We start from the raw sequence: 12,728 nt of genomic DNA, 5'->3' as shown, positions 1-12,728 counted from the left end.
CTGGGTACTGGCATCCTCTTGGCTATCACCCCTCTGAAAAAGGTTTTCATTAGCGGGATAAAATAAAAAGCACTAAAGCTCTTCTTTGTGATGAGCTGAAATCTGCAGCCGACCTTGCAGAGCTGTGTCCCCCAGCCTTGCTCGTCAGCCCTGCTCTCAGGCCGTCCGTGTTGCTCCTTTCCCAGGCCAAGACAACGCTATGTGTGCCAAAGGAGCATCTGGGACAACGTCTGATGGCAGAAAGTGTCCCCTTCTAATAGTGTGGCACTCCACCATGTGGCACAGTCACTGCTTTATCATTCTGTTAAAAAGGGAGGGAGGAAGGTGTACAAATTTTGCCACTTCAGAGTCAGTGTTGAAATATCTGCATTCCTCCTCCATGCCTTTAAATTTGGATAGCTAAATATAGGGAGGGGGAAAAGTGAGGGGAACTATAAATAAGAAACGAGTATGTGGGATAAATCTAAATCCAATCCATGGTACTTGTCACACCTCCCCATCAAACTCCACTCATGCCTTACTGGGAGGACATGGCTGCAGGGAGTGCTGGGTTACTGTCAGGTCTGTTGGCTTCTTTTGCAGTTGTTGGGAATGATGGTTCAGCATCAAAATCAGGCTCTTGTAGAAGTTCAAGCAACCCTGGAAACAATGGGCAATTGCTTCTAATAAGGTCACGAGCTAATGAAATACAAAAGATGGTTAATAATTACACTCCAACAAAAGTATTTTAACAATCATGCTTGCACATTTGATATCCCAAATGTGCTCCATGTGCCTAGTACATACTTTTATGGTACCACACTCACACATCTTGGCTTTCCAACACAGGTGCTTTCCAGACGTAAGCATGCATGTAAATGAATATTGTGTTCCATTTGCCACACAAATCACTAAATTAGATGCACAGGCAGCTTCTACTCCTTCACAAGAGCTTTTTCTAATGGATATTTCATATTGCAGCAGTCATTTTTAATAACTGAAAATGTTCTTAGGAAAGTTTGAGAGTTTTCCAAGCCTGGATTACAGCTTGACCTTGCAAGGTGTTGAATTCATGGGATTTGATTGAGCAAACCATTTCTAGGGCTACTCACATGCTTAAAAGTAGTTATTTGGTACTGCTTTGCTGCATTGATTAGTGAGATGTTGTGGTTTGAACATACAGTGGGGACAGGAGGCAGGGTAACAGGGAAGAGGCAGGCCACCCACCACTGAACACCAGCCGTCATCTCCAAAATTGTATTAAAATAGTCTGGCTTCCTACGCGATAGAAATAATGCCGTAATCTTAAAGACAGTATATGTTTCTATGACAGGAGGTTGAGTAGGTCAAATGAAGTACCTGCTTAATGTTAGAAGACTTCTGAAGCCATAAAGAACTACTTATCCAACATAGCATTTTTTGCCCTCAGGGACAGGTTAATAAAGGTGTCTCTTTTCCAGAGGATTTTCGTAGATAGATGAACAATTGCAAATGTTATCTATATTAACAAAGTTTTATGATACAAAAAGCTTGCTTTGGGTTTCTGCTAGACAAAAAGCCTTAGCATCAGCTCCTGCAGGATCTGGGTCATTGTTCCTAGAATTAATTGATACGACCTGGTGGGAAGGCATTAAAATCATCATCAGATCCTTGCCAGGCCATTCTCGGCTACTTTCAGGCTCATTATGGGCCCACGCAACTGGAGATGTGAGTAAGGCTGGCCCAGATCACTGACAATGCCAAAGAAACTGTGTGGCAAGGAGTTCCTGGTGGTGGTCCTGGAATTAGAGGATACACCATGAGTTGTATTAGCATGTACATGGAGCCAGGACTAGAAACCCTATGAGGCTAAATTCCTTACTGAATAGAAAGGCAGCATCACCCTACAGTTCACAATGGGCAAATATAAACTCTTTTCCTTTTTTTTCAGAGAGTTTTATTAAGTATATTAAAGCTTCCAGAAGGCATATTGGAAAATATTCAGGACCTTCTATCAATGCCTTTTTTACTGACATACCATAGACATATTTGACAGAAATAAAGAATATTAAAAACACAGCAGCAAAATCCTAAGCATATTGTATAGATTTTTGTTTTTCAGAGAAAATGCAGGATACTATGTAAGGATAAAATTTAAGTCCTACTGAAGTCAATGGCTAAAGACTGTTAGTCTTTAGTGGAACAAAAGATTTCACAGAAAAGGTTTTGTACAAGAAGATATGAGTAATCTAAATTTAAGAATGTAGTGTATTTATGGAATTATTTTTACAAGCCATTCTTCATGATGTGTATACAAGTGATATTAAATGACTTCAGTGACAGTCATGAAAAAAACTGTATCTGATCACATAAGGGTGCCACTGAAGCAGAGAACGAGGAGACCTAGCCTTTGCACTGGTGTTTGTTAGCTTCGGATTTGGGTGATCTGCCTCAAAAGTCCTTGTTTTTATCCAGTCACTTGGAGCTAAATCCATAAAAGGCTGATGATTCAACTACACAATGCCACGCTCAGCATCCATGGCTCTTGGGTATCGGCTACTTCTTATAAAATACATCAGCACTTGCTGTCAGAGTCCAGATCTTCCTAGCTCAAAATTGTCACCACTGGATAAGAGGCTCATACGTGGCCTCAGCTCCAGCTCTGCACCACTGATCTGGGGAAACTGATCTGTTGTTTCGAACAACAGGATGGCATGAGGCCACTGGGTATTGCAGTGCTAGCAGCATGGAGGTGCCTAAGGGGGAGGCAGCTGCGTTTGGATTCCCTCCAGGATGGATGCAACTTAACCAGGTTAAAAAAATACAGCACAAGGTCACAGCTCTAAGACAGTGTTTAAAATCATTAATCCTGAGTAGTATGAAGGACAAAGTGAGCAGGCTGCACTGCAGAGAGGGCTGTGGTTTAATGCACGACTATCCATGGTATTTCCTATTTTCTAGCAGGGAAAGGCTTTCAGCTCCCCTCCTCAGCTGCCAATGTTTTCCTTCATGTAGACGGCTGAGGTGCCCAACTCAGGGCAGTGGATCCCATTTTGGCTGTGGCATGCCTAAGGTTTATTCACTGATGCAATGATGCCCACACCTCCTCTGTGCTTTAGTTCTTCATTTGTACAATTAATTAACAGTAACAACAACTACTGCCTCACCAGGGTGTCGTAAAGAAAAAGCATGCTAAAAACAGTAAGGCGCTCAGATATTGGATAATAAGGACTGCATAACCTCCTAGGGAAGATTTTTAAAGAATTTGCACTGGTCGAATGCTGCTCAAAGTTTAAGCCCTTTAAGACTAAGTTTCTGTCCTGCACAGACAAAGGACCTGGAAGAAGGACTCCTATAGCGTGTTGGCCTTGGGCTGGTCCCCTGCATAATGCCACCTTTCTCAAGGCATTTTGCTAAATGCAGAGGTTCCTGAGAAAGTCCCTGGTCAAGCCACGAGGAGCCGCCCCAAGTTAGTTCCTTCCTGGCATGCTCCAGCCACCAGGACCGACTGCCTTGCTGCCACTTCACACGCAAGCATGTACTGCCCTTGTTCTGTACAAGCAGCTCTCTCATGTTGTGTTTGAGTGTAAGGTTCATTTTAATGTTCATTTTACATTTCCATGAGACAGAGGTGCAAGACATAGTGCAGCTGCCAGTGGAAGGCAGCACCAAATCCCTGGAATAATTCTGACACTGCAGCCAAAGAGAGTCAGAGTTTTGACTGCATGGTGAGAAGATCCAGCCACCGCAGTACTCAATTCAGGCTGCTGGAAGGGCTCTGCATTGACTCTGATGGCCACTGGTCTTTTCACTGAGTAGAGCTGTAGTACAGGGAATAAAAGTGGGGTGTCAGTTACCCCCTTACTCAGCCCCTCTAGGAAATGGGAAATATCTGAAGAAAAATGTTCCAGGACCTTTGGTATGCAAATGAATACTGCACTGTGTGTCCCAGCACTTCATAAGAAACTAGGCTTGTTTCTCTTCTAGTTTTCCCCTACAACAAAGAAGAGGATGCACATGGCACAGCATAGGGCAAAATTTAAAAACCTAGTGTGATTTCACAGGCGGTGTCAAGTTAAGCAACCCAGAAGTAACTTCCTGTTCAGCCCATGAGAACAGGTTCAAACTTCGTTTGTGCCATTCACTTCCTTCTTTAGTCCTTCTCGTTCCTCTCTCAAAGGTTCCAGCTCAGGCCCACCCCCTACAGTTTCTTTGCTCCAGTTATTTCTGTCTTCATTTTCTGTCCTTACAGATTTAGGGTCCTCTTCTTTTGCCTTTCTTTCCTTCTCCTCCTTGGCAAGCACACGATAATTATAATAATTCATGATGAACAGGAAGGTTCCTGCCAGGACCATCACAGCTCCACATTTAATGAACATATATTTATAGTCTCCAAAGGTATCAATAAGAGTTCCTGTAAAACATATATTTAAAAAAAAAAAAAAGACACTTAGAGATCAAGGCAAGAATATTGTGTTTTCAGATGCTAACTATAGAGAGACACTTTTGTGGCTTTAGGATAAAATAAGACATTCTCTGTACTTCTGATCTCTTCCACAACTACTCTGATCCTGCAAATACTTCACATGTGTTTGACTATAACGTTGATATAGGTAATGCTACCAATAATTTGTACAGTTAAGTAGAAGGGGACAGAGAACGTACAGTGCAAAGTCTGGACTTTGCAGGCACATTTTTTCCACTCAGAAACTAAGTCTTCTGATCACAGAGTCCACAGACAGTCTTTCTATTGACTCCAATGATCAACTACAAGGATGTCCATTCGACTTGGTAGTCCTTTGGGAACATCTTCATGAGGTGGCACCTGGCCACTAGGTCTTGTCTCAGAGTCTTGACAAAGACACTCCAATTTATTCCACCACGGGTCATTCACCAGCATTAGAGGGGACTCAGCTTTTGGTCACAGCTGCCCTTTCTGCATTTATACTCATGATCTAAAGATGAAAGGGCACTGCGTGGAACTGGAAAACATTAGTTCCAGGGAAAGCAAAGATGATGCTGTCAACATCAGATAATTTCAATGCCAAGACAAATGTGACAGGTTCCTCTCAAAGGTTAATGCCTCTGCTACGGAGTTACAGAGTAATTGAAGGGAGACGGCTTAATTGAAATGTCAGTGTTCTCCATTATGTCAAAATGTAATGCAAATCTTATTGGGATTATGATCCTGAGCATTAATTCCCATTTACTGGTGCAACACAGACCATTCTTAACATCCCAAATCCTAATTAAAGTAAGACCCTCTCCTAACCTGGCCTTCACAGTAGAGATTGTCCTCCTTGAATCTGGCCCATCATCCATTAGCTCTCTGACTTTTTGGAATATGTTCTCCTTCTTAAATAGAGGGACCTTTAATTACTTCCTGACTGACCCCTAATGTTGAAAAGCTGATGATTAATTATCCTACTGCATTATAGTAACAAGAGATTTTATGGTCACCAAATAGATTTCTTGATAGCAAAAAGAATTTTTAACTCGTTTTGGTCAATGGTTCTTCCTGAATCATTCCTAAATGTCTTGGTGCACCATTTTCAATGCACTGTGTTTTTCGTGGTACTGGTGAAACATCAACCAAATGGTAACTGCATCAATTTTTCCTTTTCTGCTAATCAGGACGACCTAGAGGTCTCTTAAATAGGTTTCAATGAGAGTTTTAATGAGTATTGGAAAATTCAACAGTAGGATAGTCTTGCCTCTTTTCCTTTGAGAATAAGATAAAGTCATAAAACACACTGTGAACAATTTACTTAGTTCATTAAAGCAGAACCCAGCAGTAGGTTATTAAAATGCCAAAGAACCAATAAATTTGCTGCTTATTAAAATGGTGGAGAAAACCCTACAAAACTAATATTACTGATTATTACATAAAACTGGTTTAGCCTCATTAGCAGTCTCTGGTCATTAACTTAATCTTCCACACAGAAAATTATATAATTCAGAAAATGGTCATTTTTGAAATTGTATTTTCTTTTGTTTGTCATTAATTAAATAATGAATCTCTAAGACAGCAAGAGGATACAGCTGCTCCTGTCACACTGTATGAGCTACATGGTAATATGAAGAATTAAATGGCTCTGCAAACTGTGTCATACTCTTAGTAGTCAGATCTCAATTTTGAATCCAGGAAATGGGTTTAAACTGCCTTCTTTCTGTGCATTCTTTTAATTTATTATGGTACTATCACATCAAAAGAATTTGCATAGTTTAACTTTTATACATCCAAATGCAGACAGAACACACAATTTACTTAATTAAACATTTTAGCATACTTAAAGATGACCAGTTTCCAAATCAGTCATTCTAGCTTGCATACAGGTGACATGCAAATTGCAGGACAGGGAACTTCACATAGCTAGGATGGTATCTATACGCTGAGACAATGTCACCTATAAAGTCATTTAATTCATAGACAACTCAGATTTGATAAGGACTGTACTAGAGCCAAATGCCAGATTCAAATGCAGTGTCCTCCAGACATGGTGTGTTCTTTGTGGAAAAAGAAATGAGCACATGCTATAGAGGGAAGGAAGCAAAGGTTGTTAAAATCACAGATCAGTGCTCCCACTTATCTTCAGATGACTGTAACCCCTGCTGGAGGTTCAATATTGTCAGCACGGACCTTCAACAGTCCCTGCCTTTTGATATTTCAGACCATGCCACGCAAATTAAACCTTTTTTTTTATTTTCGGAACAGCCCTAAATCTATCAGATGCTCTGAGATGACTGAAATCCATAAGTGGAAGTAGTCAGATCTTTAGAGACAAATAATGGATACTAGGTTTGAGTTAACAAGATTTCATGGAGCTGTTGTGTTTCACGGTGTTTAAATTGTGGTGGACTCCTGCCTTTTGCAACAGGAGGAGTCACCAGAAGGAGCTGTCTAAAGTGCAAGGTTCTTGGTGTTGCAGGAAGTGCCACTCTGCAAGTTCAGTTCGAAGTGTTTGAAGGGATCAAGGACTAAAAGATCACTCTACAAACTCTTGACTTCAACTGGAGAACTACACAGAAATGAGTAAAGAAGAAGTGCTGGAGGAGATACCTAGGACCTGCCGTCTCTGTCCAGTTACTAGCAGAAAAACAGTGGGTGAGAAGCAAAGAAAGCACATTTAGAATCATTTCTTACAAACTCTGCTTGCAAGAGGCTAAATATAAGTGACAACCCAGTGGAAGCAGAGGAAGAATATATGCTCACCTCCGATAGGTGGTCCCAGCAATATCGTGCAACACTCCGCAATGGTGACAAGGCCAACAGCGCTTGTGAACCTGGCAGCTCCCACGAGGTCCATGAGTGTTTCAAAAAGCATGGCACAAACCATGCCAAAGGCCAAGCCGAAAAAGGTGGAGTAAACGACGAGCCCCTTGTAGCCAGAAGCCAGCGGACACAGAAGGTGGCAGGTGCCATTGAAAGCAATGGCGAAGCTGAAAAAGTATTGAATCCGTGGCCTCACCCACTTGCTGTTTGCAATGATGCCAGTGGTAGGTCGGGCAACCATATCCACAATAGCAAGGATTGAAAGGAGGAAAGCAGCTGAATATTCATCAATGCCAATGTGCTTTGCATAGGGTGCCAGAAAAACAATGGGGGCAAAAAATCCCAGGAACATGAGCACATTTCCAATCAGGTAAATTAAGAACCCTCTGTGCTTAAAGAGGGAAAAATCAAGGTACTGATTGATTTTTTCACAACAGTCCTTTCCTCCTTCCTCTTCTGTTTTGGTCTCCATGGGGATGTTCGTGGGACTACTCATTTCCATAGCATCTTTAGTGACCCCTTCTTTCAGAGCATCCTTCCCTTCCTTAGTTGCCTGGGTTTTGACTGATGCTGTGGCTGCCCCAATGGGTCTGAAGAGGGCTCCTGCCACACAGCAGTTTAATAAAATTGCCCCAAGAATTAAAAAGCTGCCCCTCCAACCAAAATTGTCAAAAAGGAACTGGTTGAGAGGAGCCAGGGTGCAAAGCATCACGGGGCTCCCCGCCATAGCAAGGCCATTTGCGATAGGTCTTCTCTTTAAAAAGTATTTCCCTATGATTATCACCGATGGCTGGAGGTTGAGAGCAAGGCCAAATCCTGAAACAGAGAAAAATAGTTGAGATGATACACAAAGGAAGGTTTGAGACCATTTATCCTCTGCTCATTGTTTTAGGCAAATTCATGGGCAATTGGTCCACTGCTGGCTCTTCAACACGATAGTCTGGATACAAACTTTGCTCAAGATATCCCTAAGCTCCTGGCTGCCACATTTAGGTAACCAGACCTCAGAAAGACACTTTCGGTCAGAGAATGCCCCTTCCTTTTGCACTGCAAATCTCTTGGGTGGCAAACCCAGCACAAAGAGTTTGCTTCAGAATAAACTGAAGCTACATGCTCAACGAATGCTGGCTGGTTTTGTCTGGACACAGAAGCCTTGCTGGAGGAGAGGATGGATCTATTAAAAAAAATTACAACTCCCAGTTTGAGGAAGGCTGTTCTGGCTTGGACAGTGCTAACCACCAAAGCGCATCCCTCTCACGTGAGGCTGGGCTGGCACCCCCTTCCATGGGTGGTGGGCACCCAGTACTGCTGCCGAGCTCACAGACAAGAGCATCATCCTTCTCAGCTGCTTCTAATTTGGTGGTGTGAACAGTTCAGGTCTGATGCAAAAGATTAAGAGGTCTGCAAGTACACAGCAAAACAGCTACTGAAGATGTTAATTAAGCAGGACCCTAGAGTGTTTCTTTTAATTAAAATTTATTTTTATTGCATTTAGATACATAAATGGTATTACAAAGCTGCATTGCTAATTCAGTTAGCCAGCTTCTCTCGCACAGGTGAAATCTGAAGGCAGAGATACCAAATGCTGTGATGGTCTCAACTTTCTGCGGTTCTGCTTGAGAGCGCTACCATATAATAATCTCTTCTTTTCCAACGTTTCTATGATGTGCAGTATTTCCTTAAAAAGTTAAATTTTCAGAACTCCATCAAAATGACATCTAAAAATCATGCCACATATTTTCCACTCCATCATCCAGGAAAGAATGAGCCACATTAGAACAAAGCAGAAATGTAATCCTTGAAGTGATTATACCAGAGAACATGAATCCTGAAAATAGGGTCATGCAGATTTTTTCTTGTTCATTAGTCTATATAATTAGTTTGTTTAACTGTGCAGTACATAATTAGGCATATTGCATTACAGAAGAGAATTTAGAAAGGTCAAGGTCCTCAAAATTAATTAAGGAACACTATCATTAGTCGCTGATAGAGTAGAATCCAACTGATGGAGCAGAATTCAACTGATGTTGGATAGCTTCAGTTCAAACAGTTTTACAAAATTATGGTTTTTGCCAAGGCTAAGATTCTTTTTTTTAAAAAAATTACTTGGAAGTTTACAACATTAAAAATAAATTGAAATGGCAATATATTAAAATTGGTCTTGATATGAAACACATCCTCAGCATGAACTTTTCTAGATAGTCCATATATTTGGTAGGGCATGTCTTTGGGAAGTACAGCCTGCTCATAATGCATCGGGGGCCAAATTCATCCCCCTGACCTGAGGGCTGACCTGAGAACTACAGAGGCAAAACACAGCCTTGGTTAGAGGACACCCTTGAGGGTGCTCAGATATAGGAATGCATCTTCTTTCATCTGAGAAGATGCAACACAGTGGATTAGAGTTTGCTTTAACTCTGTGTTGCCCAGGCTGGTAGGTAAGGGCAGAAATTGAACCATCATTTCCACAGAATCATTTTGAATAGGGATCTACCACATGTTGTGCAGAGAAGGAAAATCAGACTGGATGCCAGCTACCCACTTAACCAATAATCAACTCAAATTTTTTATTATGTGAACATTAATTTGCCAGTCAGACAAATCTAATTTAATATTACCTCATGCACTTCCCATTAATTAAATTTGGAGAGTTTCAAATTGACTGACTGGAATTTCAATTTACTTTAAGCTTTTGGCTGACTTTAGTTGGAAATATTTATATCCATTTTATTCCAGTTTTCAGAAACTACAGCAGCTTTTCCATGGCTAAGATTGTTACTCGGCTAACCACATTTTCTCCCCAGGGATATGACGGACAGGGCTATTGGTGGTGTTGCAGAAGCAGAAGCAAGCCCGTGCCAGAAGGAGCATCCTTCCCTAGATTAAATACATCTCCCTCATATTAGAAGGAAATAAGTGGTGCTTCAGGAGCGAGCTGCATAGCGGTTGATCTTATTCTTACTTCATTAGTGAGGGAAGATCCCACCAGGTATTTCAATGCTCAACATCAACAGCTGAGGCAAAGACTCCAGTCTCAGTCAACGTGCTTCACCCTAGATCCCATTTCATTTCATGGTGGTCTAATTGGTACAGATTGAACTAAACTCTGACCAGTCAGAGCCTTGTATTTAGCTTTGAAATTTGCTGCTACTACCTCAGACTTGAAGAAGAGGTTGCATGCTTAAACACCTATTTGATGCATCCATGCTGGCATCTATCCAGGTTGACAGCTTGCAAACCCCATTTCTTTTTCTAAGCGCTATAGGGAAACAAGTGAGGAAGAGAACATGGGTTTTACAGTGTATGCAAAGTGCCTCACGCAGCCCACAGCTCGGTGCCATCAAGGACAGAGCTGCTTCAGAGCTGCCTCCAATGGCAGACCCCAGTCCCTGCTCTGCATGCAAATGGAAAAAGACATAATCAAGGAAGAATTGAGACTGCCGTGTCTAATCCCTCCACCATAAACAGATACTTCCCGCTCCGCTCCTCTGAAGAGATTTCTATTAATATGCCAAAGGCACAGGACTGTAGCAGAGACCTCCTAGTACCAGCTATGTTGTTTTTATCTCCATCCCTGTGAATTACATGAATATGGTCTTTTATGTCAGTTTGTTTCCTTTTCAGGTTCGTAGGAAGGGGGCTAGAAAGAGTGTGATGTTTACAGGTTGATTTACAGTCATTGCAAATCGCCGTTACAGAAGTCTCTCTCCTCGTACAGTAATGCTATCGCAGCCACGTGATGAGCAGGAAGCTTCATAATTGCCCTTGAATGCTTCCATGTTAGGCCTGACCAGTGGAAGTACTTCAAGCATAATTAGAGGCATCAAGCATGTTAGCAGGTTTACAAGCATCTTCCCTTCTCTGTCAAATTAATATTCCTTCCACAGCACAAACACCCTGTGCCTGGAAATGATGGGTTATTAGCTAAGTCCTCATCCGTACAGCTGCCCTCATTCAGCAAGCAGGAGGGAAAGACGTACACAACAAAAAACGTGCTTTGCTCTGAGGAAACATCATGGCTTTAAAGACGAGGGAGACACGGGGGCAGCTTTGCCCCTGTACCCTGTTGCTGGCACAAGGGTTTCATGTGTGCATTGAGCAGAGCTCATACTATCAACTCTCTGGGATGGGCAATGCACCAGATTTGGACCAAAAAAGAGCAGGGTCTTCACAAATCCTAGGCCCATTGGGGTTAGGTACAAAATTCCCTCCTGGTACATTTTCAGAGAAGTACCTTTGAAAACAGGAGTTGGTGCCTTCCTACAGCACTGTTCCTTGCCTGAGTCCTTCTGCTCACCAAAATGCGTATATTTTTACCAAAGGATTTATGGTTTTCGTGTGCTAATCCAGCATTAGTCAACTTGCTAGAGGACACTTGTTTAGCAGGGAATGATGCAAGCTCATGCATCCATAAATACTGAATTTAGCTGTGGGAGACATTGGTTATTTTTATTTCTTATTGCTTTGTTTCTAGAATACCCTTCAAGGAATCTGCGAGATTTATGCACTCAGTAATAACACAGTTTCATCTAACTACAATGACTCTCCTTAGAAAGAGTAAGGTTTAAGAGAGGGACTCCTACATGGGGATTTATTCACTACTGTACAGCTCTAATAAAGCAATATGGGTGTAGAATAGGGTGACAAACTTTCTGTCCCCATTTACTTTGCTAGTGGCTGGTTTTATTGATTTTAAATGTTGAGCTCACACTTTTCATGTTCAGAAAACAGCAACACTTAATGCAGCTGCAGAGAGATAGGGAACATTCATTAAAACATACACCTCACAACCTCAGAAGCCAGCTTTGAACTTGTGTCGTGTTTTCAGGCGGATGTCCTAGCTGCGCTGGAAGAAACATTGGCTGTACCTTAGCCAAAACAATAAAACAAAAATGCTTACAATTAAGCATCTATACTCACACAGGTGGAGAACTCCAATCCATCTACCTTTAAAAGCAATAACCCAGCATCTGCAGGCTTTAAAGATGCCAGACTGAGCCTATGCCTTCTCCTGTTTGTGTTTCCAATATGGAAATTCATATTTCAATGCAGAAAATTCAAATTATAAGTTCAATAAGGAAATATAGATTTTTTTTTCAATATGGAGAATATTGCACATTTTCAATCAACTCTAGTGGTTACCATTTTCAAATAAAGGACCTACTAACCTGACAAGCAAGCAAAGGGCAAGTAAACCAAAGCAAATTTCTGAAATCTCATTTCGTATATCTCATAGAGGGAATATAATGCAGTTATACAGGAACACAGGTGCTTTCTTCATAGTCTCACTTGTATCTGGAAGGGCTTGCCTTGCCCAGGGCAGACCGCAGTCAACCCACATTCACTTCAGCAGGAGTTGAGGGCACTGATGGCCTTCCTCACTATGGCCTCTGGCCGAGAGCGTTCAGCTGCAAAGAGCACATCCCCTCCTAAGATCCCGCACGTGATGTTCGGCCAGGAACACAGCACTTAGCAGGGGATATGCTCTTTCCTGAAG

The 12,728-nt window shown here is 41.8% G+C and overlaps 1 protein-coding gene across 2 annotated transcripts in view; it reads right to left on the bottom strand.

Moving 5' to 3' along the window:
• Positions 1–4,079: 4,079 nt before the first annotated feature.
• LOC137667935 (monocarboxylate transporter 2-like) overlaps positions 4,080–12,728 on the bottom strand; it is a 35,160-nt gene continuing 26,511 nt past the window's right edge. For both annotated transcript variants that reach the window (XM_068409189.1, XM_068409188.1), the window contains exons 3-4: positions 7,172–8,047; positions 4,080–4,372 (exon numbers count right to left, since the gene is read on the bottom strand). In XM_068409189.1, the coding sequence (XP_068265290.1) occupies positions 4,080–4,372; positions 7,172–8,047 (1,169 nt within the window). The remainder of the gene's footprint in view (positions 4,373–7,171; positions 8,048–12,728) is intronic.

The sequence above is a fragment of the Nyctibius grandis genome, chromosome 10 (assembly GCF_013368605.1).
Source record: "Nyctibius grandis isolate bNycGra1 chromosome 10, bNycGra1.pri, whole genome shotgun sequence".
NCBI classification, from domain to species: Eukaryota; Metazoa; Chordata; class Aves; order Nyctibiiformes; family Nyctibiidae; genus Nyctibius; species Nyctibius grandis.
Note: the sequence above shows the minus strand (reverse complement) of the source record. Positions and strands in the feature narration are given on the sequence as shown.